This window comes from Lichenostomus cassidix, chromosome 3 (assembly GCF_008360975.1).
Source record: "Lichenostomus cassidix isolate B80296 chromosome 3, HeHo_3.0, whole genome shotgun sequence".
Taxonomy (NCBI): domain Eukaryota; kingdom Metazoa; phylum Chordata; class Aves; order Passeriformes; family Meliphagidae; genus Lichenostomus; species Lichenostomus cassidix.
The window spans coordinates 82,543,207-82,567,044 of NC_139483.1; the positions used below are offsets into that span (position 1 = coordinate 82,543,207).

The 23,838-nt window shown below is 38.6% G+C and overlaps 1 protein-coding gene across 3 annotated transcripts in view; it reads right to left on the minus strand.

Annotated features, from left to right (window-relative positions):
• KCNQ5 (potassium voltage-gated channel subfamily Q member 5) overlaps window positions 1-23,838 on the minus strand; it is a 280,213-nt gene that overhangs the window by 63,435 nt on the left and 192,940 nt on the right. For all 3 annotated transcript variants that reach the window (XM_085056505.1, XM_085056504.1, XM_085056503.1), the window contains exon 3: window positions 7,900-8,026. In XM_085056505.1, the coding sequence (XP_084912631.1) occupies window positions 7,900-8,026 (127 nt within the window). The remainder of the gene's footprint in view (window positions 1-7,899; window positions 8,027-23,838) is intronic.

Sequence of the window (23,838 nt, forward strand, 5' to 3'; positions counted from 1 at the left end):
GCTCATATGCTGCAGGGTGAATGAAAAAGGAACTGTTATTTGTGAAAAAGAATTGATGAAAGTGTATTTAATACAGGCAATCATGAATGAGGTATTTTCCCACAATACAATATCTAGAGGTGTCTAGAGACTGGATATTAGGAGGCATTTATTTACAGAGCAGCTGGTCAAACATGGAAACAGGCTTCCTAGAGAAGGGGTCAATGCCCCTTGGATGACAGTGTTTGAGAGGCTTTTGGACAATGTCCTTAACAACATGCTTAGACTTTTGGTCAGCCTTGAAGTGGTCAGGTAGTTCGACCAGATTATCACTGTAGCTCACTTCCAACTGAAATATTCTTTCCTTTCCCCTTTCCTTTCTATTCCACTCTATCATTTCTCAGTATTTTTCCCCTAGTTGCTTTCATATTATTCTGGAAAGTTTCCTGCATTATATGCCAATGCAATAACTCCACTGAGACCTCTTCAGGTGTTTTCATTTGGGCTGACAGGGGTGAGGCTGGGACACCATGAGAGAAAGCAGGATTTGATTGACTAACACTAGTAAGAATAGTTAATCATGGCTCAAACAGTCAGATTGACAATTGTCTAATGTTTCACACCAAGGTATTAGCATTGAAATTTATGGTAACATGCTGACAAAGCACCACTGAGTATTTTATAGGCATGTTAGTCAAATAGAAGACACACTGAAAGTGGCTTTTGAAGTAAAGCAGTGCTGCAAGCCAGGGATATCACAGTCCTGTGAGAGGCTATATGATTGCCAAGGGTAAAGTAATGGGCAGTTGCAAAAGCCCAAATAGCGAACACCTAGTCTAATAGGATTATTTTGGACCAATAGGAAGATGTTTCTAAAATATCCAGATTTCTGCCTGGGGAGCATAATTCACTGTTGCAAAAGCAGAACTTGTACAGCCACCAAAGCAGCAATTCTCAGAGACAAGCTACAGGAAAGAGCTGACGATGACCTGAAGTGGGAGTTACAGAGAATGTCACACACCAAAGCAGCTGATCTGCAGCACAAGATCTGGAAAGAAGCCAAGAAAGCTGAGAATTTTATTTCATATCAATTATGCTCTGACATGTTATTCACGTCATTAAAAATATAGTATTTTTTAGATGCTTAGAATGATAAAATTTGAAAAATAAACCATTTCATTAGTTTTGAGACTCCATACACTGAAGCAGGCAGATAAGTGGATTTGGCACAATCTTGTCTACCTCTAACATCCACACCAGTGTTTACACTAATAACTACTTAATTTTGAATTGGAAAACTAATACATATTTATGGTATCTGAGAAACTATTTTGTCTATGGATATGATGGGAATTCAGCATAGCAAGGCAGAATATGAAAGTCTCAAATCAAATAAAGGCAGACTATGAAAAGAAAGGTATTTCTCTAAGTAACTTCACATTCTGGGCATCTCTAGTAGCAACAAGTTTAAAGCCAGTCCCTAAAATATGTGAGCAAAACTGACCAGATGAAGACTATAACCAGAAAATGCTGAGTGCTGCTTGGTCTGTCAGTTGCTTCCCTCCCTACGATACATTTCCGAGTCACAGGTCATAAACAGCACTGGAAGTTCTATGATACACATTTACATTACATAATATTTTATAACAGCATTTCATATCATGTTGTTTTCATCATCATCATCATTATTACACTACAATGTATTTTCTGACATTCAAATATGAGAGATTAATAATTATATGAAAGACTGCTTAAATAATTTACAGAATCTGGGTGAGAATGGACAGGGAACCTCATTTTTTCTAAATAATTTCTAAATAATTTCACTGCAATATTTGACTTTAGGACACTTTCCTAAAAAAAGGGAACTGAACTAGCAATTGCTAAATATCTTAGTGCAGGTACTGAATTACATTAGCCTTATTCAAAATGGATAACTATTTCATACTTAAGAAAATATCTTTAATAGCCTTCTACTGCAGGAGTTCTATTATCACAAATAAATTATTTTGAATAAAATGTCTCTACCAGCCTTTCTATCACAAACCTCACATCCCAGGTTGCCCAATTCAGGGTAGGCCCTCCTCTACTCGATGTCACAAACAGTAGTGACACTAGTGTAAGATCAGAAAATCATGGCAATGAACAAACACGGGCTGCTGAATTCTCTAGCACATACCAGAAAGAAACTTCAATGCGAACTGCATTTATTTTATTTCCAAATTTATTTGGAATAGCAGACATGCAACTTCTAGAAAGAGACCAGAGCCTGATGTCTTAAATCCCAGCAAATGTTACCTTACTCAGCAGCAAGGGTAGTAGTCAGCAAAAGTAAGTGTGAAAGGATAAGGCCCATAGATTATATTAAACAGGTATTATTTTTCCTACACATTTCTAAAAACTGCATTGCCAGAACTGTCAAACACGAAGATATGCACTAAATATGAATTTTAAAAACCTACATAATTTGGGACCAGTCTAAAGGGCACCTCTGTTCATTATGGCTGCACAGAATTATGGCTGATGAAATTATCTGAGGAAATTTTTATTTGAAGTCTAAATACTACTACTACTATGACTACTACTACTATGAGAGTATTTTCTGAAGTGAAGTGGGCAGGGTGTTTCTGAGATGAGTTCAAATTTGGTTGGCAGGAGATCTCCAAACATGAAATTTGTGGTATTTTGTTTTTTTCTGGGATTTATAATGAGATGTGATATGAGATATGTCTTCTTGGTCAAGGATATACCTAATTACAGACCATCTCTGGGTTCTTTAGAGTTCAAATTACATGAGATAGGGGTTGTTTATATTTTTTATCATGAGCATTAGATTTACTATCTGTCTGTATTTAAACTATATAATGTTTCTAAATACCAAGGTGACAGACACACAATGTGTCATTACACAAATCTATTGAAATAATTCAAATTAAATGTTCAGAAGATCTTGTAACACGCTAGATATGGATTTGTTTATAAAAGTTTGACAAAAGTGCCAGATGATGGTTCATTACCACTCTAATTAATGAAAAATAGATCCAGTAATAAGCAACAGTCACTGCTATCACTTAATGCTCTGAAACAACATTTGCCAGCCATGAAGTTCAAGGGCCTGATTACAGATAATGGATTTAAGCTTCCTGTTGGGAATTTGCTCATTCTGCAGCCTCAACAGAAATTGAACTTTTGACATTTCCATCATGCTGTAGCTTGACTAGAGGTAAAATAGAAGCAGCTGTGGTGAAACTGCTAATGGACTAACTGAAATATATGAAATCTTTCACTCAGCTGGACCACCAGGAACTCTAGTTGCCCTGGAGAAATGTTATATTACTAGAAGTAGGCTCAAATTTAAAGTGAAAAAATTCTGAAATAGGTGTTCCAACCCCCAACTTTAAATTGAATGAAGTTTAGACACTAGAGCCAGCAGTGCCCTGGCAGCTAGGAGGGCCAAGCGTGTCCTGGGTGGCATCAGGCACAGAATCGCCAGCTGGGCAAGGAGGGGATTGTCCTGCTCTGCTCTGCACTGGGGCAGCCTCACCTCCAGTCCTGGGGGCAGCTTTGGGCACCACAAGGTAAGAAAGAGATTAAACTGTTAAGAGAGTGTCCAAAGGAGGGCAATGAAGATGGTGAAGGGTCTTGAAGGGAAGACTCATGAGGAGCAGCTGAGGGCACTTGGTCTGTTCAGGCTGGAGGAGACTGAGGGGAGAACTCATTGCAGTTACAACTTCCTGGTGAGGGAAAGAGGAAGGGCAGACACTGATCTCTTCTCTGTGGTGACCAGGGACAGGACCCAAGGGAATGGCTTGAAGTTGTGTCAGGGGAGGTTTAGGTTGGATATCAGGAAAAGGTTTTTCACCCAGAGGCCGGCTGGGCACTGGAACGCAGGGAAGTGGTCACTGCCCCAAGCTTGACAGAGTTCCATAAGCATTTGGACAATGCTCTTAGTCACATGGTGTCACTCTTGGGGCTGCCCTGTGCAGAGCCAGGAGTGGGAATTTGATGATCCCTGTGGACCAACTCAGGATATTCTATGATTCTATGTCTAAAATTCACTTGCTCTTGTCAGGCTTTCTCACACAGGAGTCTCAAAGTCTGTTACAGAGTCAGTGGAGAGAAAGAATTTCCTCTGAAAGCATAGCAGACTTCAGACATGCAGGTGAGACCGGCAGGATATTACTCTTCTGACCCAGAGCTTGTTATTTATTATTTCTAATTATTTTTACAGTGTCCCAAGTAGAAGCTGCCCTCACAGACTGAGCTATCACTGTGATGGTAAATTGTCTGATACACATAGGAGAGTGGCCAGAAGTTTTATTTTGTCAGGTCACATACCACCATTTGGGAGCCCATTGCCAGAGGAAGGACAACGGACTCTTCATTTATTTCAGTGTCCCCAAACGGCTTGACAGGGAGTGGATGCCATATATCTTCCCGGTTAGACTTGTCCTCTTTCATTTTGGGATCTTCAGGGAGCTAAGGCACAGGCATCCAGGTCTTCCTGGCTGTCAGCATCCCTGATCTCCAGAGAGCAGTTAGAATATGCATTGCTTGGATTGCTGCTCTTCTGAGCAGTACAGCACAGCAACACTGTTCTGCAGTGCTAATAGCCAAGCTTCAGAGTGATATGCCTGGAAAATTTAGGATTTGCAGGAGTATGTGCATACTTAATTACTTTACGTGCCTGTAAGGATGTGTTGCTATGCCCTTTATATTATGTACACAAGCTCATATACAATCAGAGAAAATGAGGGATGTCAGATAACATGGGACAAAATACAAATCAAGGTTTAATACTACACTGTTATTCCCATTTTTACAGAAATAAACAAGGTTACAAAACTGTCACATAATTTGATGGATGTAATTACTAACATGGTAGCACACAGCGATGCTTGATGAACTAATTTGTCAGAGTAGTGACATTGTAGGAACATTAACATAAGCACAGAGCTTTGGCCCTGTGTAAAACTTCTCTGGTTATTAGGTTATTAGTGGAAAAAATAAAGGCTGTCTGAACGTGACCCTTGAGGCAATCAAATTTGTTATTTCTAGCCCTTAGGCCATTGCCCTATGTGATTTGTGTTTAATCACAAAAAAATAATCAGGGAAAAGATCTGGTGGAGATATATAGCAAATTTAATTAATAGTAAACAGACTAAGTATTCTAAAATATTATTGTCCCACTGTAACAATAAATGGAAAGAATAATTGAATGGATGACTAAGTAAATAATTAAAAGTAGTAGGCCCAAACTGGCCATGTGCTCTTAAGGAGACCTTAGCACTGATTTTATTGAGTTCCCCTGAAGCCATCCTTTCTCCAGGCTGAACACACCCAGGTCCCTCAGCCTCTCCTCACAGGGCAACTGCTCCAGCACTGATCATCTTGATGGCTTCACTGAACTCACTCCAGTTTATTAAGGTCTTTCAGGAATGGTGTCAGAGGGAGAAAATGGGGTGCAGTATCTTGGATGTGGTCTTATGAGCAATGAGTAGAGGGAGATAATAATCTACTGATTGTGCTCTGGCTACCAAAGCCTTCTGACCTTTGCTGCTGCATCACACCTTGCCTTGGCTGCAAAGCCAAGGTGTCAGCCAAATAATTACTTTGTGTAGCAGGAGCTGCAAGATGAATTGGTTTTTTCTCAAAAGATCAAATCTGGAGAGATGCTGAACATCAGAAACTCCCTTCTGGGACACCAAAGTCCAGAAATGGACTGAAGTCAAGCATCAGAAGAAAAGACATGCAGAATGGTCATTGGCAAGAAATTCAAGCTATTGGTTTAGTTTCCAGAAGCTGCAGAACAGTTTCCCTTCCATCCAGTGAACCAGCATAGGAATATATCCACAAGCAACAGGCTTTTGTCTACTAATTAATTCTCCTAGCAAGTGATAGAATTCCAAGGGGGACAGAAAAAATGTTTTTAAGACCACAGACTGCCTACACAAACACAGATGAAACAAGAAGAGCAGGTGAATTTCAGAGAAAGGAGGAAATACCATAATCAAGTGGAGTAACCCCCCTCCCCCAGGGTGATCCGTGCCAGAAGACCTGCCTGAACTATTTCACCAACAGTAGGAAGGTAGATATGAGTAGTTTCAAGGAAAGCATGGAAATCTATATGAATCCCCCTGGGAATCATGGAATTATTTAAGTTGGAAAGGACCTTTAAGATTATAGAGTCAAACTGTTAACCCAGCACTGTCAAGTCCACTACTAATCTACGTGCCTTTTAAATATGCAGAATTTTGGACAAGGAGGAACTGCTTCATTCAGTTTTGCTGAGAATTAACACCTCGGGGTGAAGTTAATCACCAGTATAAAACTTGTCAATTCAGTGGTTACAGGAAAGGGAGGAGAAACAAAAGCTGAATCAAGCAAACTACTAGTGTCTCTATACAATGGCATTTGGGGGAGAAGCCAAACAGTCTGAAAAGTCAAATGCTTCTGGTAAATTCAAAATCTTTCTAAATTGCTGCAGTAAGTTAATTTTACTAACAGTGATGTTAGTATGATTGTTTGCTTATGATTGTTTGCTGACAAAACCTAAGTCAAGTGCACCATAAAATCTTGGAATAATAGTAAGTCTTGTTATGGAGGGTAGCCATGTTTGGTGATTTCCACTTTCTGCTAGGCATGGAAATCTTGGGACAAGTGTGTCCTGGCAAGGTACCTATTCACCTCCCCTGCTGCCCAAACAAAACAAATACCAATCCTGATACTTGCCCCTCTCCCACAGTTTTATACAACAGCACAGATGGGGTATTACTTTCTGAGGGGGAGACAATCTGTTGTGCCTTCCCATCTGTTCATGCAAATCCCTCCATTGCAGCAGTGTCTCCGTGGGATAAAGTGTGGATTTTTCAGGGAATGAGGAGGAAGGAAAAGAACTTGCTCTATGCATCAGCCCTAACCAGTGTACCGGTCTGCCATGCCAAGGAACACTGTGCAGCTCTTGTTTGGACCAGGATGGCATTCATCTACTGTTTACACTGACACCCATGTGTTTCATGGCTGTAGGCATGGGACTCTGTGTACTAGGTGCTGTAGAGATGTATTGAAGAACATGTTTCCTGCCCCAGTTGATCAATAAGTTATTTTGAGTTATAGGCAGATGAAATTAAAGGCTGGAGAGAGGAAGGAAGAGTTGAGAAAGAAGTTAGGATGTTGATATCCTGAAGTTTCACAGACGATCTATAAAAAAACATTTTCTCCAAAACATTAGAAAAATAAGAAATTATCAGATGAACTTGATCTTTGATTTCTGCCTTTATTGTGAAACTGTTTTCCTGCAGATCCCTTTTTCAAAATAGGGTTTTGATTGCTCATGAGTCTATTCACCATTCTCACAGACAAATTCTAGATCAAAGACGGGGAGGAATAGTCTCTTGAAACAGATGTAGAAGAAGTAATGAAGAAGATGCTGTATCCTGTGCTAGTGTTACTGCAAAGCTGATATGGGGACTGTCGTGCAGAGAACAGCAAGACAGGAGGAAGCAATGTTGTCACAAGATATCTTTAGGGAGGTTTTCAAACTTCTTGCAGTGTCTGATCGCAGAGGTTAAATAAGGAGAGCATGGTATGTACACACATGTATATTGTATCTACATTTGTATGCATAAGACATGTGTGTCCATTAAAAGCTCACATCTCTGATTTTCAGTGAGATCAACTCTCAACCCCTCATTTGTCCAACATACAGGCCAGCTGTATGGGATGCACAGGAAAATGTCTTCTGGAGAACATAAGAAACATGGGCTGGCTGGCTTTTAGGGATGTCTTGATTTACATCTAAAGAAACCTTGGGCAGATGAGAGTTGACACAGCTATTCCAGTAGTTTCCATTCAGAAGCAAAACAGGAGGGGGAAGGTGTTTATTTTTATCTTAAAATAAACTAGAGCTGGGACACTCACCTATTACACAGAATGGTTTCCTCGCAAAGCGCAGTCTTCCTTGCCATCCTCGGTATCGACAACAGCATCCAGCAGACCAGATACGAATAATAAATTCCAAACCAAAGACAACAATCATGACAAATTCCTAGAAATGGCAAATAAGAAAAATGCCTGTTACAGATAACCAACATTTAAACATCAGGAAACTTATCACTACTGTTTGTGTCTAGCAATCCACCTTGAGCATCTGAATATCCCAAGCCAAACTTGGGATTCTGCTCCCCAGGACAGTTACATATCCATAAGCAGCACAGTCCCCAGAGCTTCACAGTGAATGGTCTAATCCTAACCCAAATAACAGTAAATACTAGCTAAGAGTGGATACTAAATATGAAACATTTAAGAATTCAATCATACACAAAAATATCAGAGCAAAATACTTGAAGACTTTGGATATTGAGCATCAGAGCACAGGTACTTTATACAGCTAGTGAAGAATGTTCACCTCTATAGAGTTAGTTCTTCTTTTAAAGGCTAAAGGTTTTGGGAGATATATTCTCTTTGATGCAGTATACAGGTGAAGTGACTGAGACTATAAGTTTGGAAAATCAATTTGTTCCCAACAGTAGTTAAGGTACATACAATGGGTATGGAATTGTTTCTAAGACAATAAATGAATGCCCACCCTAGGCATAACTTCCCCTGGACAGGCTGTGAATGAAAGCATTTAGAAATAATGCCTTGCTTGTTTGGTCTGCTTTTCTTTCATGTTGGAACCTTCTTTAAGACTATTTTAATAGCATCAACCTGTATTTATGCAATTTTTATTCTAAGAAACTTTTCCCTACAACAGTGAGGTCAACAGACCTGCAGTAACAGAGCTTGAAGGACGATTCAGCTCCATAGCCCAAGGAAATCTGCAGCTCGATAATATGCAGTGATATAGTACATACATACTGTATGGATTTTTAAACTGAAGTACTCTTCTGGAATACAATCACAAGGTTATGTGTTTTGAAATGATGAAATACAAATTTGTGTGCTCACAAAAGGAGAAAAGTACTTGATGGAGTTTCTTAAACAGCCCATCAAGAAGAAAATGATGGAAGTTGTGTTTTGTTTGGCAGCCTAATGTATTTCTGTGTCCAGAAGTATGTTTTTCCTTGTCAGCCAATTAATTTGTTGTTCCTGCAGGATGAGGACTAGTGTGGTACTGGAAAGAAAACACTGCAAATGAATTAAATAGAGGAATATTTACAAGGGTAGGGTTGATCCAATATTGACTTTTCCCCAATAAACATTTTGCATGCTTTTAGACTGGGAGACCCTACAACTCTACAAGACAATAAGGCTGTAAATATCATGTGTCAACTCAGGCAATAATTTACCTTAACAAATGGTCGTATTAATGTTGTGTCATGTGCTTTACTAAATTATCAGTGGCAGTATATTGAAACATTGTGGACTCAATTGCTTTTGCTGTCATGGATCAATTTGAAAACATAATATTCCTTCCTAAACCATGTCAGCTTGTGTAACTACATTACACTGACAGCACTTTTAGAGCCCCTTCTTCAGTGTCTTCATTTTTGGTTTTGTAAATCCCATGTTGAATGCCTAAGTCACAAATGCAGAGTAAGATCACTCTGCTGAAACGTGGCTGAAGAAAATGCCACATTTTTTATTAGAAAAGAACACATGGAAAAATGAATGTGATTGTTTAAGTTTTTCTTTTTATTCCACTACACGAAACTTCAACTTAATTCCATGGGCAGTGTTATTGCACAACTTCAGAAAGGATTATGTACAAAATTGAAAAGGTTCCCAATATAGTAACAATAATTCTTAATACTTGGCTACCCTGTGGTACATTTCCTTGTAGGAAATTCTGTGTAGGCCAAGAATAAAATGGACAAGAAGCCAACTGGAAAAAAGGAAGAATACGTATTTTAGCTATTTAACTACTACTTTTATAGTGGTAGTTAAATCATGAATTGTCAAATCTGGTTTACACATTGTTAGATGATGCCTCTGAATTTATGAGGGTAGATGGCAGGCATCCAGGCCATCTGACATCTGATTCTCCTGAGGAAGATTCTTCTTTGGGACAGGGTAAGAGATGCTGAAGGAGAGGAGGTCTGCGAAGCATGAAAAATTCTTTACTTCCAATAAAATCTTTTTCTTGTTAAAACTTAATCACGTTTAATTTGACTAAGGTTTGTTGTTTCCCTGGAAAACAGACGGTGTGTACAGATGGGCGATACGCTTTGTAAGGACAGAGAAATTGTCCCAGGCATCTTACAGAAGCTGATCCACACACAGGAGTGTCCTCTGCTGTTCTCTAGACCCTGGCAGGGCCTCTGATGGGGAGCTGGCAAGGACAGAAAGTACTTAACAGTCCTGGAAAGACTAGTCCACAGCTTCAATTCAGTTATAATAGTGTCACAAAACTGCTGGTAGGAGTTGGAAAGAGGCAATTTTTTTTTTAAATTTTACTCGTCTGGTTCCTACCAGTGCTATGCAGTTTTGCACTTATCACCTGTACTATTGTTAGCCATTACTAGGTGCTCTGCTTGCTCAGAGAGACAAAGATTAGAAAATTATTGTGTGCTGAAAGCATGTGTTTGAGAGTCTGTGTACTACATGGTGCCCTTTTGTGTTAGAGACAGAAATCATATTTGTCTCTCACACACCAGCACATATACTAAAAAGAGAAACTTCTTGGAGATGCATCAATTTTGGGAGAGAAAAAGAGCAAAAGGATATTTTCTCAAATTATTTTTTGGTGGGTGGGATAAGAGAGGAAGATTTTTCTTGAGGAAACAATGTGAAATATCTCTGTTCATTCCTTGAGATAAGGAGTTACCATTTCTAGAGGCATTACAAATTTATGCATGGTTATAATCCCTCAAAATTAACTAAAGTTTCTACTACTTAAACTTATTTTCTACTACTTAAACAATATAATAACTGCAGCTATATTGAGCTCAAATACAGTAAATATGTCTCTGTGCACTGGGATGCTAAAAGAACTGCTGCTTTTAAAAATAATATGTGTGATTTTCTTCCACCCATAACAAGTTTCTGGAGATTTTAGGTACAGTATAAGCTTTAACAAAAGGAAAGACAATGAAGAAAATGTAGATGGGGTTTTACAATTATTTTTACACTTTCTGAAATAGTAATGTTTCAAACTGATCCTTATATACTAGTGACTTCTAGTTCCTCAAAGAAAAGATGATTTTGAAGGGAATAAATATAAAATATAATAAAATCTAAAGGGAAAGGATTTTCAAATAAAAATGCAATGCATTGAAACAGAACTCTTCATAGTCGTACACATGACAGCTTTGTTTTATTTTGGATTGGTTCAGGTCAAAACCAGAGGGAGAGAAAGAATTTCATACTACTGCATAAAAAAGTAATGTTTCAGTAGTCAGAGCACTCAGTCAAAGTGTAAAAGCAAATCTCTGTCAAGGTTAATACAGGCCAGAGAATGACATTATTTTTTCCTATGGCAGATGTAAAGTTACAAGGTTCTTGGTTTTCCATGGGCAAAAATTGGAAGGATGCATCCCAAACAAGATCAGGATCTTTCATTTTTTTAATATTTCATTTGGAAGGCTTAATGCAAACTTAAGCATAAACCTAGGCTTTGAAATAACTTGGGTTTAGTTCCTTAGCAATTGAAACAGAAGATCAGAGCATAATTGGAAAGGCATGTGACAGAATAAATCATTAGACTTTGTGCTTTGTAGACTTGCCGTAGAAATGATGCATTCCAAGTATCTCTGTCCTACATATAATATGATGGAACCTCATTCATTTTTAATTACTTATGAGATATGAGAAACAAAATTTACATCAGAATGGGGAAATCTTGCACTGTTTATAAATATGTCCCTCTTCAAAATTAAGCAAGGCTGTATTTGAACTGATAAGCAGGTTTAGATTTACTGGAAACCTAGCCCTTCCCTTTCTTGGTAGAGCAGAGATACATTGGCCTTTGCCATTTCTTACTTTTTCCCAATCTTGTTATCTTTTTCCAATCCCAGCTGCATTTGGCCTTTCACCAGAGTTATCACAATCTGTCACTTTTTTGGCTATTCAAGCTCACAGTTAGCACCTCCCAGTAACCACTATGGCAGATGCATTGGTGGTTCAGACAGTGGAAAGTTTTTCTTCCTTCTCAAAGCACAGTTCATCCAAACTGATGAACTTTTCCTTCTGAAATGTTTCTGTGTATGCAGCTCCAGTTGTCATGGGGAACCATGCACATGCAGGACAAGCAAGGCTGACACACTTGGGCGTACAAGGTTCAGTTGCTTTTGGCTAGCAGTGTACTCCTGAAGTTTTTTACATCTGTGTGTGCCTGGGTTGTTACACCACTGGAACAACGAGGGTCACACAAATGGCAGGAAAAGAAAATAAGAGGTCATCCAGAGCAAGATTCCTCTTAACAAAAGGTCCTGGAGGACTCTAATCAACTGGGTTGATAATTAAGGAAATCAAGCATACTTTGTACAATCCAGCTATGATAAGCACTTTCCCCCTCACCTTTTTTTCCCTCCTATACAATTAGGATACATGATTTGTTGATTTTTTTTACATTAATATGCTTCTCAGGTAGTTTTTAATGATAAGGATTTCCCTAAGCATAACGTTATAGCAGAAAAAATTTTTCTATAACAGCTTTCTTATTCTTTACCATAACTGCTTATTAAAACTTAAAATAATTTGCTGCTGATGAAGCAGGTGCCTTCATTATAGACTGTAATTTCTGGTAATTAGAGTAATTTTTGCAATAAGAAAATGACCAAAGTTGAGCTCTCTATGCTGATCTAGGATGTTTATGGTTATTTTGCAATGTGTAAATGAGCTGAGGCTTGGATATGAGACATCCACCCACAAGACAATGTCTGTGCTGTTATTTTAATTATATTTTTTGTATGGAAATTGTGATTTTAATTATTCTAAATGCTAATGAAGTAGCACGACAGAGCTGCAGACTGATGTGAGGAGCTGCCTGCCTTGAGCTCATAGGAGAACTGTGTTTACAAGTGACATTGTCTGAAGTCTGAGAAATGGGCAAGAACAGACCAAATTAATCCTCTGAAATAAGCTTTAGGGCCACAAGTGTTTCCCTTCTGAAGACAACATCTCTGCAGTGTAGATCCTCATCTGGTGTAAATCAGCCAGCCTCATTACACTAACACAACACGAGGAGCAATGTTGTCTGATACTGCTTGGGATATATCCCCTCTTCCCTAAAATCTCATAAACAAGCAAGTTCAGTGTTTCCAAATCAGGGAAGTCCAGTGTTTCCAAATAATTTTTAAAGGAGGGAGAATAAACATGTTCTCATCCTTTAATTTATGTCTGACTGGTTTAAGTATGTCACCAGCTGCTAAAATATCTTTATGGTGACACATGAATACTTGATACTATCCAAATAGCAATGCTTTATTACTCATAGTCAAAGAGGATGAGATTGTTTTATCATTCAATTAAAGCAAGAACAAAACACCTCAGCTGCTCAACAACATCCATCTCTCAAGCCAAAAAAAAACCCCCTCTACTGATTCCAGGTACTAAGCTCTAAAGTTGGGATGTACACTTTAAAGATATACCATTGGGATGTGAGGGAAAGCACAATACTGGTCTGTCTCAATGAAACTTGACAACAGTCTGAGCTTTAAATAGTTATGATACAGAAGCTGGTGTAGGACTACAGACAATTCTGTTATACTGGCCATTTTCCAGATTAAAACAAGCAGATAACATGTGCTTGCTTTACATCTTAAAATAATAGTGAATTTGAACACATTTGTGTTATCCTTGGTTCTGCACTAAAAAGGGAGATTTTTGATCTAAACAGCTAACAAGCATATGCACATGTGCATACACACACTTAAGAAACTAATGTTTTAATTCTTTCCAACTGCAGTTTAACAGAGGGAGAGACAGCCATAAATCCAAAAACAAAACCCAGAATAGAATTTATTAGTGGCATATAAATCACAACCAGAGACTTCATGCCAGCTCCCAGTGCAATACACGCAATACAATAAGCATGAAGTGAAATTTATGCACCTTTTTATCATTTATCAGTTTTATGATGGATGTGATACTTTTAGTGCACTTGCTTTTCCATATTATGATTAAGAATTTCCATATAGATTCTACATTAAGAGAGGATTATTGATAAATCAGTTTTGTGCCTTTTACTCAAATATACCGCTACAAATCTATTGATATAATATTAAAAACCCAGTTATATGCTTAGTCCACATGTTATATATGACTTCTGCTACCCAACTCCCTTTTAGCTTTTGTGTTTATAGCCAAGGCACACATCAGTCATGCTTCTTTATTCCTTTGCAACAGAAAAAAGCTGAGAATTTTTATTTCAAGTAAAACCAGTTTTGAAACAGGTAGCACACCCAGCAACAGAATGACATAGATGCCATTTATTTGTGGCTTTCATAATCTCTTATAGAATAAGACAAGTATTTACCATATCAGACACAATGCACGACTCCTACCACCGAAACTATGCTGACATTCCTTAGCATCCTCTGCCTCCCCAGACCAGCAAATTCACTTCACAGCACCATAATGGGCCAACTGCTGAGGACCTGCTGGTGCCACAGGGCTGCACTGGCCATCGTGGTTATGGCAACTACCATGGGGGCAATTTGCAATTTGTACATGTGGGTAAACACATCCCAAAACTTCTGGTGGACACGGTTCTTCTAGGGACATCATGGTGACCACTGAATACTCCCTTTCAAATTGGGAAAAGGGCAACAGGAAACACTGACTTCTCCACGTCTATCCTGCTCCATCCCAGATACCACATCACGTTTAAATATGGTATTTTCCAGCCATCTGCACTCACTGCTTTGTGCCATACCATTTGTTTATGTGTCAGGTGCAACTACACATTTAAGATATTTCCTCAAAGGAGATGATAGCACAAAACTCACATTATAGAATAATTTTCTTCTTTCCAAAATCTTTTTTACCCTTCTCTGTGCTTGTTCAGATTTTCTGTCTCTTTAGTGAGGTATCAGCAGTAAATGGTCTAATTTTGGTTTTAAAATTATCCTTGTATTGCAAACAAAGAAGCTCTGTACAGCTGTACCCAGGCCTTCACATTTCCTTTGTGATTTCTTCACGCATTTTTTTCTGCTGTAGTCACATTTCTGATGTCATGTTAGAGGCAGACGTTCAAGCACATGTCTCTGTAGCAACACAGATCCAAAATTTTCCATTTGAAATGTTTGTGAAGAATTTTGTATCTTTTCTCTGTCCAAAATAAATGTGTAACGGGCATCAGAACTCTGAATCCTTTTATGCCCTCGCATCCATATTGATTTTGTATTGATGCAAGGGGTTTAGGCTAAGTGTTATGGCTGATCACGTGCTTGTGAGTTAACTGATAACATGTGACATTCTGTACTGCAGAATAGGACAGCATATTCATTATTTAATTCTTTGATCTTAGCACATCTGGAGTGGTTAAATGCTGGACACTCTGCAAATGATATCTGCAGTGTTCTTTTTAAAATTACTTCTTCTTGCAATTTCCCAGTTCTCAAAGCTCAATAAGAGAGCTTCCCTAGGTGTTCATCTATGCATGTTCTGACCACTGGGAGACCTAAGTGCATCTTAGTTGATATACGTTGAAATGTTACCAGTACCTAACATTTTCAGGAAACATCTTTAAGAAAGTGTTTTCTGACAGTTTGTAACTTTTGACAAAAAGGTCTTGGTAGGCACTGCACCCAATCAGCCAAAATCCTGCTCATGCATTTAGTTTCTAACAGGTATCAGCTCACGAAACATTTCTGCTACTTGGACAAGTATTTGGTCATGGTATTTTTATTCAGTTCCCTAGGTTCAGTGAAAAAGTTGAGTTGGTCCCCCTTTTTTAGTCAACTAACTAGATTTTGAGACCCAATATACCAAGCCTCGTGTTTCACACATCATGCAATTTGCAGACTGTTTTGCAGTTTTTCCTATTACCTTTTTTCTAGGTTTATGGAATTTTGGTCTCGGAAAAAGAGAAGAAAAAGCCCCTGCCACATCCTCTTAAAAACATATATATATCTTTGTGAGCCATACATTTCCTGTGATCATATCTTCATATGGTATAATCAGCCAATTCCTGTCTGGTTCAGATGTGATACCAAAGTTATTATCCTGTCCATGACATACACCCTTTCCTTAGGCATTTCATGGAAGCCTAAAAGTCTAAAATGACCAGTACTTACTTTGCTAAATCGCATTTGTAACTCACCCACAACTCATGGTCCTCAGGACTGAACTTGGTTCCAGTTTTTGTCCGTGTATTTACCATTGCTTTCACTTTAAACTCTATGTGGATTTTTGTATTATAGGTATGTCTACTCTGGATTCTTACAGATTTTTTTTTTATATTTTCCTGTATTTCAATACTTCACAGAATCAAAAAATTATAGAATAAGTTGAATTGGAAGGGACTCACAAGGACCATTGATTCCAACTCCTGGCTCTGCACAGCACCATCCCCAAGAGTGACACCATGTGCCCAAAAATATTGTCCAAATGCTTCTTGAACTCTGTCAAGCTTGGGGCAGTGACCATTTCCCTGGGGATCCTGCTCCAGTTCCCAAACACCTTCTGGGTGAAGAGCCTTTTCTAATATCCAACCTAAACCTCCCATGGCCCAATTTCAGGCCATTCCCTCAAGTCCTGTCCCTGGTCACCACAGAGAAGAGATCAGTGCCTGCCCTTCCTCTTTCCCTCACCAGGAAGTTGTAACTGCAATGAGTTCTCCCCTCAGTCTCCTCCAGCCTGAACAGACCAAGTGCCCTCAGCTGCTCCTCATGAGACTTCCCTTCAAGACCCTTCACCATCTTTGTTGCCCTCCTTTGGACACTCTCTCAACAGTTTAATGGCTTTTTTACATTGTGGTGCCCAAAACTGCTCCCAGCACTGGAGGTGAGGCTGCCCCAGTGCAGAGCAGAGCAGGACAATCCCCTCCCTTGCCCAGCTGGCCACGCTGTGCCTGATGTCCCCCAGGACACACTTGGCCCTTCTAGCTGCTAGGGCACTGCTGGCTCATGTTCAACTTGCCATCATCCAGGACTCCCAGGTCCCTTTCTGTGGCACCGTTTTCCATTACCTCATTCCCCAGTCTGTCAGTACATCCAGGGTTGCCCCATCCCAGGTGCAGAATCCAGCACTTTCCCTTGTTCAGTTTCATGTGGTTGATGTTTCCCCAGCTCTCTAATTTATCAAAGTCTCTCTGCAGGGCCTCCCTGCCTTCGAGGGAGTCAAAGCTCCTCCCAGTTTTGTATCATCTTCAAACTTGCTTAGTATCCCTTCCAGTCCACCTCCAAGTAATTTTTGAAGATGTTGAAGAGCACAGGGCTGGTGATGAAGCCCTGTGAAATGCCACAAGTGACAGGTCACCAGTCTGATGTCACCCCATTCACTATAACTCTTTGTGCCCAACCTGTGAGGCTCACCCATTGCATGGTGTGTTTACCCAGCTGTGTGCTGGACATTTGCTTGAATTCACAGTTTTTAAACTGAATCATGTGAACATATTTCTTCTGTCACTTGAGGAAAGTTCATACTTTGCATCAGTTGTGTCTTCACGGGCTTTGTCACATCTCTGCAGAGTGACTGAGTGGATTGCAGTTTTTCTGTGTTAGTCAGATGGTGGATGTCCCTGAGATTTCCAAACAGCTCTCATATCATATCAGCGATGTGCTGCTTTCTTTGACATTCTTTTCCTTTTGACATTTAATGGTTTGTAGAATTTTTTCCCCAAATGTTATTTATAACCATGTACTTTGGCTTTCCTCTGGGGACTTATGCTGCATTTCCATTTGGCAAATCAATACTTCCCTGACAAAGGTCAGGTCTGAATTTCTGATAGAGAGTTTGATATCTATCCATTTTTACTGCTGCAATCTAGTCTGTTTGTTGCCTGTTTTAAGGAGGTAGCTCTTGATCTCCATATCAGACTCTGGCATGAAGCCAATAAAATTCAATACTGCAGGATCTAGCATAAACTTATAAATCTACATTTATGGAAAATATTACGCTTATTCCTTGGAGGTGATTTCCCATGCTAACTTGTTATCACTTAAGGTGATAAAACAAGAAAGAAGACATGTCATGGAAGAGCAGTTGTGCAAGGAATGTTGCTCGCTTTTCCTTAAAGTAAGTCCAGGACAGCTGGTTTGGTCCTTTAGCACAATGTGTTGATCAACTTAAAAGGAGATATGCTTTCCCCTCCTCAAAGAATTATATCCTTATTAATCTGAATCCTACACCCCATCACTGACATCTAATCCTCCCCATTTCCCATTCAATCTCAAAATCCTCCTAGAGATTCTGTGTTCTCCTAGATAAAGTGGTCCCTTGAATGGCTGGCTAAAAGGCTCTTTTTATATGTTCTCCACCTTTAAATATGAATTTGCCTTGTTTTAGGAAACAAAGAGAATCAGAAACTGATTGTTCTCAGTACAGTATCTTCTCTCCTGACTCTCTGCACATGGCCATACAATGTCTTCAACAAGATAAGCTGATTAACAGCTCTTATGTAGGAACTGATAATAACATAAATTAGTGTAATGTACCTATTTAGAAATTCAACACTGGCTTTCTTACTACAGGTTAGTCATTTTAATATTAATATTGTACCAGGCAATGAATTTGTTATGTTTATCACTGCTTGTGTGTTTGCTATTTCTATTAATCTTTCTTCACTGCACATTACCACCCATTTCTCTACACATGCCCTGTTTATTCAGAGGAATGGAAAATAATTTTGTCTATGGTATTTCATCCAGCAGCCACTGATTTGTGGCAACTCCAGTAATCTTAACATTGCACATTAAATGCAGATTTCTAGTTAAACACAACTGATTGGTAGTTCTGCCTACTTGGGAATTGCTCTGGCAGTGACAAAACCTCTCTTGCCTTCTACTGCATTTTCTGCTGAATGCTGTAACACATGAGGTAACACTTCATAATTATCCTACCTTCTTCAGGTGATTCAGTTACGAGATTTTTTTTCCCTGATTGCAGATCACATATGCAGTTTTAGTCATCTTTAGTCATCAAACCCATTTAAGGTTTCCCAGTAGAATTCTAATATATTGTATTTTTAATTACAATAGAAAAATGATTCTGTTCAATGTGTGACTTTTCAATCTTTTCTTTACAAAGGTTATTTCTGCTTAATACAGAAGAATAAGAGAAAATAAAGGACAAAACATCACTAACAGTATAATCAATCCCAGAACCATATCAATAATAGACTTATACCAGGATTGAGACATCTATATTTTCTAATCTGTTGAAGTGTACTTATGACCCTCAGCATTGTTGACAATATCTAGATACCTTCGGTTGACAATATATAGATATCTCGAGAGTTTTATGTGCAGTGATGTGTTCTGTTGTTAGGAAATAATTTTTATGGTTACTTTCATCTCTCCATAGCTACAGTGTGTACTTGTTTGTTACAGAGCTTTGCTGGTTGGTTGGGAGTGCCAACACTGCCTTCTGACAGAGGAATTAAGGTATGAGGACAGCCACTGTTTTTAAATAACTCCATCTTTTCATTTATGTTTTTGCTTTCTGTCAGACTTCCTCCTAATAACTTTTAATTTCACTGCATCCTGCATTTAAATTTCCAGTGGGAAGTCTGCTGTTTCTATACAAATATTCACAGGCAGCTATGATGAACTCTAGTCCAAATTATTCTAACAGTCAGCTCTGAGTTGATGAAATCAGTATACATAAAAGGAGAGCATCAAAATATTAAAATATTCATTTTGGTACGGTAAGAATATTTTCAAAGCAAACAGGTAGTTTATGACATGGTATCACCTTAATATAATATTAGTGTACATGAATCTAAACAAGACCAACAACATGAAGTTTTGACTTTGTCAACATTGTATTTCCCTCACTTATTCTGTTTCTGATAACATCAGTGTTGTATGTCTAATGTAATTTTTCAGAGATTTCCATGAAGAATTTTGAAATTTCAAAGCTAAGATTTGATTTGGAAAATAAAACATTAGAAATCAGTATTTCTTGAGAAATACTGATTTTGCATTTTGACAAACTCACTGTTTTTTAGCTCAGGGATCAATTAATCTGTTTTTCACAGGAGAAGACTCAACAAAATTACAGTAACATGGACTATACCCTACTGTTGTTAGAAATGTATCTGTAATTGAAATCTTTCAAGATAATTCAGGGTTTTTTTTAATGCCTTGATATCTGGTCCTACAGAACCATCTGTTAAGTCCTTGGTCAGGTCTGGTGGTCTTTTTTCCAAGCATGGCAAGAGGATTCAAGTGCTGGTAAAATCTAAACTGAAAAATGCTATATATATTTTTTTTTTTTTAATTGAGCAATATCCATCTCCCTATTTTGAGCTATCACACTCTGGCCAGCTTTAAAATGTTGTAGTGAATTTGTATGATGACATCCCTGTGGATGTCTCTGCTCTGCTTCCTAGAGTAGAGACAAATTTGAATGTATGCTTATCTGCTATGGGGCAGCTATACCCTATGTTTTTAAATCACTGTGTGTCCTCTTTCTTTTATGCAAAAATGTTAGGAGAAAAAAAATTCTGGAAAGACATTAATTGCTAAAATCACTTAGCAGAGTCTCCTGCTGGATTCATGTAAGTGGCTACAATACAAGAAGAAACCAGCTTCATCCTGTGCATGCAGTCTGCTTTTATATCTTTGTGAGCTATTTCTGCCTGACAAATGTGTTTCTAGAGTACATTTTCAGAGGCCCTTCCCTTATTCTACAAAACTGGATACAGCTTTCTACACCAACCATTTTCAGAGAAAAACACGGAAGAAATTTGATAAAACCAGTCCTGCAGAAATTCACTTGAGATTAAAAATTAAAATGATGAAAAAAATTTTGTCACTTCAAATAAAAATGACATTTTGTTTCCTACAACTTCTATCTTAGTTTTAAGCCAAAAGTTCTGAAATAATCAACTACACAAATAATAATTTATGCCAGGTCAAATGAAGCATTTAAACTGATCCAAGAATTTTTTTTTTTTTTTCTTCTCCATTTGTCAAATCTTCCTGGGTCAACTCAAATTATTTTATTATTTTCTTACATAGACAGCAAACAAACAGAAGTGAACCAGAAATTCACATAGCTTTAAGTTTTAGTTGAAAATGAACTTAAAATATAAAGAGTCTGGTCAAGAGAGTGAATGACCTCCAGTTCCAGATAGTACTCCTTCTTGGCTATCTTCCCCAAAAGATCTGATTTTGCCTTCATAGCCTCGGTTTTACTCCCCTTGTGTTTATTATTTGATAAAATGCTAGCAAATGTACTTGTAGATCAGCAATACACCAAAGATTATTTTCTTGCTGTGTTAGTTGGATTCTTAAGCTGCTTGTGGTTTATTTTGCTGCTGAAGTAGATTTTTATTCTACTGCCTGTCTGGGATATATCACTGCTACAACTCAAGTGCCAGAAGCTGTGTGCACAGATGAGGCTAAAGCATAATTATCATTGTAGGTATAAGGACTTTTATCTGATGCTCTCGTCCTGATAACTCCTATTATTTCCAGACACAAATCTAACCAAAATAATTACTGATGTAATGACCCAGCATTTCTGTATGCAACATGAACTTATCTTATCTGCAGAACTTTCATTTTAAGCATAAAATTCAAATATTAAAGGTGTTTCCCTTGACAGGTTCCCTGATAAGGAGAAGATGCCTTGGAACACAGTAGTACTTGTGTGGATGCCAGAATTGAAGCTTTGTCCAACACAACACAGCAGGGCAGGTTTGCCTCGGCTCTGGGAGCAGAGCTCAGAGCATTTCTGCATCCAGATGAGTCCATTAACCTCTGCTGAAGCTCAGAAGTCCTCAGCTATTACTGCTTTCCTAAACAATGATTTGCTTTGAGCTATCACACGTTGTATGTTTCTGAGAGAGTATTTAGGATGCAGTGGTTAGGACATATGTTCTCTGCTCCCTTGTATGGTGTGGCTGGGGCAGATAAATGGAATTGACTGATTGAGGAAGAATAATCTTCTCAGCTCCTCTGGCCTTTCTGAGAGGGAGGAAGAGATTTGCTCAGCTCATCTAGACTTTCCTCTTTAGTCTCCCTGTCTAATTGTGAATAGCTATGATATGTCAAAAGCCACAGGTGCCAGTGCATGCAGCAGCTCAGGTATTAAGTTGAAGGAGCATTATATTAGCTTTTCAGCCAATTAACATGGCTGTAGGGGAGACCATCTGGAATAAATCTGCAAAACAAACAGTTCACAGAAACCCAGCAGGCAGCTCTATGGATTGTTGTATTTATATGGTACTTCATTAGAAAATAAACATATATCTTCTATTTCAAGCACAAAGCAAAAACAGTATTAAACCACATCTGATAGCTAATACATCTGTCTTACTAAATTACACATTTGGAAGAGCTGTGTGAATCACTGCAAGGAAAAGGTTACGAAAACTCTAGTGACTGCAGTTAGGTGTCAGCACAGCCAAAACAACTGCTCCTGAGTTAATGTAGAAATTAATTTTCCTCTTGGTTTGTGGTTGCAAAAGCCTGCTTTGATAACATTGTTAATATCAGCTAATGATTCAGTATGTAGAGAAGGAACAAACTATGCATCAGCAAACTGCAATAAAGCAGTCAGATTTAGCCTGCTTCTGGAACTTCATACTTTGCTGTGTTTATATTTTTTCTATTAGAGACCCACAGCAGGAGATGCAAAACTCATCATCATTATGATGATCAGGTTTATTCCTGCCAAAGGTTTGCTGAACACAGTAGGGTATAGCACAGAAATGTTGGACAAGGCTAGTGTTGATGCTTCAAGAATCAACCATGCACACTTTTCCTCCTTGAGGCCTATTCTGTGTTCAGAGGATGCCATGGGATGCACAGGCAGAACAGTTAAGATGCACAAAGCTCATCTTTGAAGCCATGTTAGCAAAAAGCACAGTTTCTCCCAGCAGACCCTGAGCAGCTCTGCTCAGCTGATGGACACCTCTACAAGGACTGGTGCATCAGCTGTCAGAGCTCACCACACCTCTACCCAGCGCTGGGAGCAAGCCCAGGGCTTCTCAGAGCTCCCCCACACTGTGGCTCCTGTGAGACCCGTGGCAAAGTACAGGGAATCAGCCAGCTGAGGAATCCGCAGTGGTAAGTGTACCAATGCCATCAACAAATATGTGGCTCATGGGAAATGCATATTTTGTGCCAGAACAAATGGCATTTCTGCAACCAATTTGCATAAGCATACAGGAAAACTGATTACTTGTCACAAAATCACCTGCTATTACAAGTAGGGTATTTTCAGACTAATAATATTTTTACAGTTTTCTATACCAAAAAAATCTTAGCAATTACTGTACCAATTACAGTAATATAACTAGCTGCAGAACATTGTGACAAATTTCCATTTGCCAAGTGCTGTTCAGATTTGTAAATAATGAGCCTAGGTATGGGTGTAGAATTAAATCTGACCATTTCAGCTGGTTTAATGCCACCTGATCTTTTCTTCAGAGAAAGAAAAAGCACTAATATGGCTAGGAAGAAAAATGCAATATTTAGCATGATTCTCCCTAATTAGCCCTGCTAAGAAACCATCCAATTGAGGAGAACACCACATACCTGCACCTAGCCAGCCCTGGACATTTAGTTCAGGTACTTTGATGCAGTGGCCCACTGTGCTGTAAGTAATGTAAAAGACATTTATGCTTATCAGCCTGCTCATGTCATAATTAATTAGGGAGCTGTTCTGAAGAAGAGAGCTTTTGGATATATACAGTGATGACAATTAAAGTGTTGGCATTTGTCAACAGTTACTTCACCTCAGGCACTACCTAACAAGCCACAGTCTGCTGAATACATGGAATTGAAATAACCATGGTAA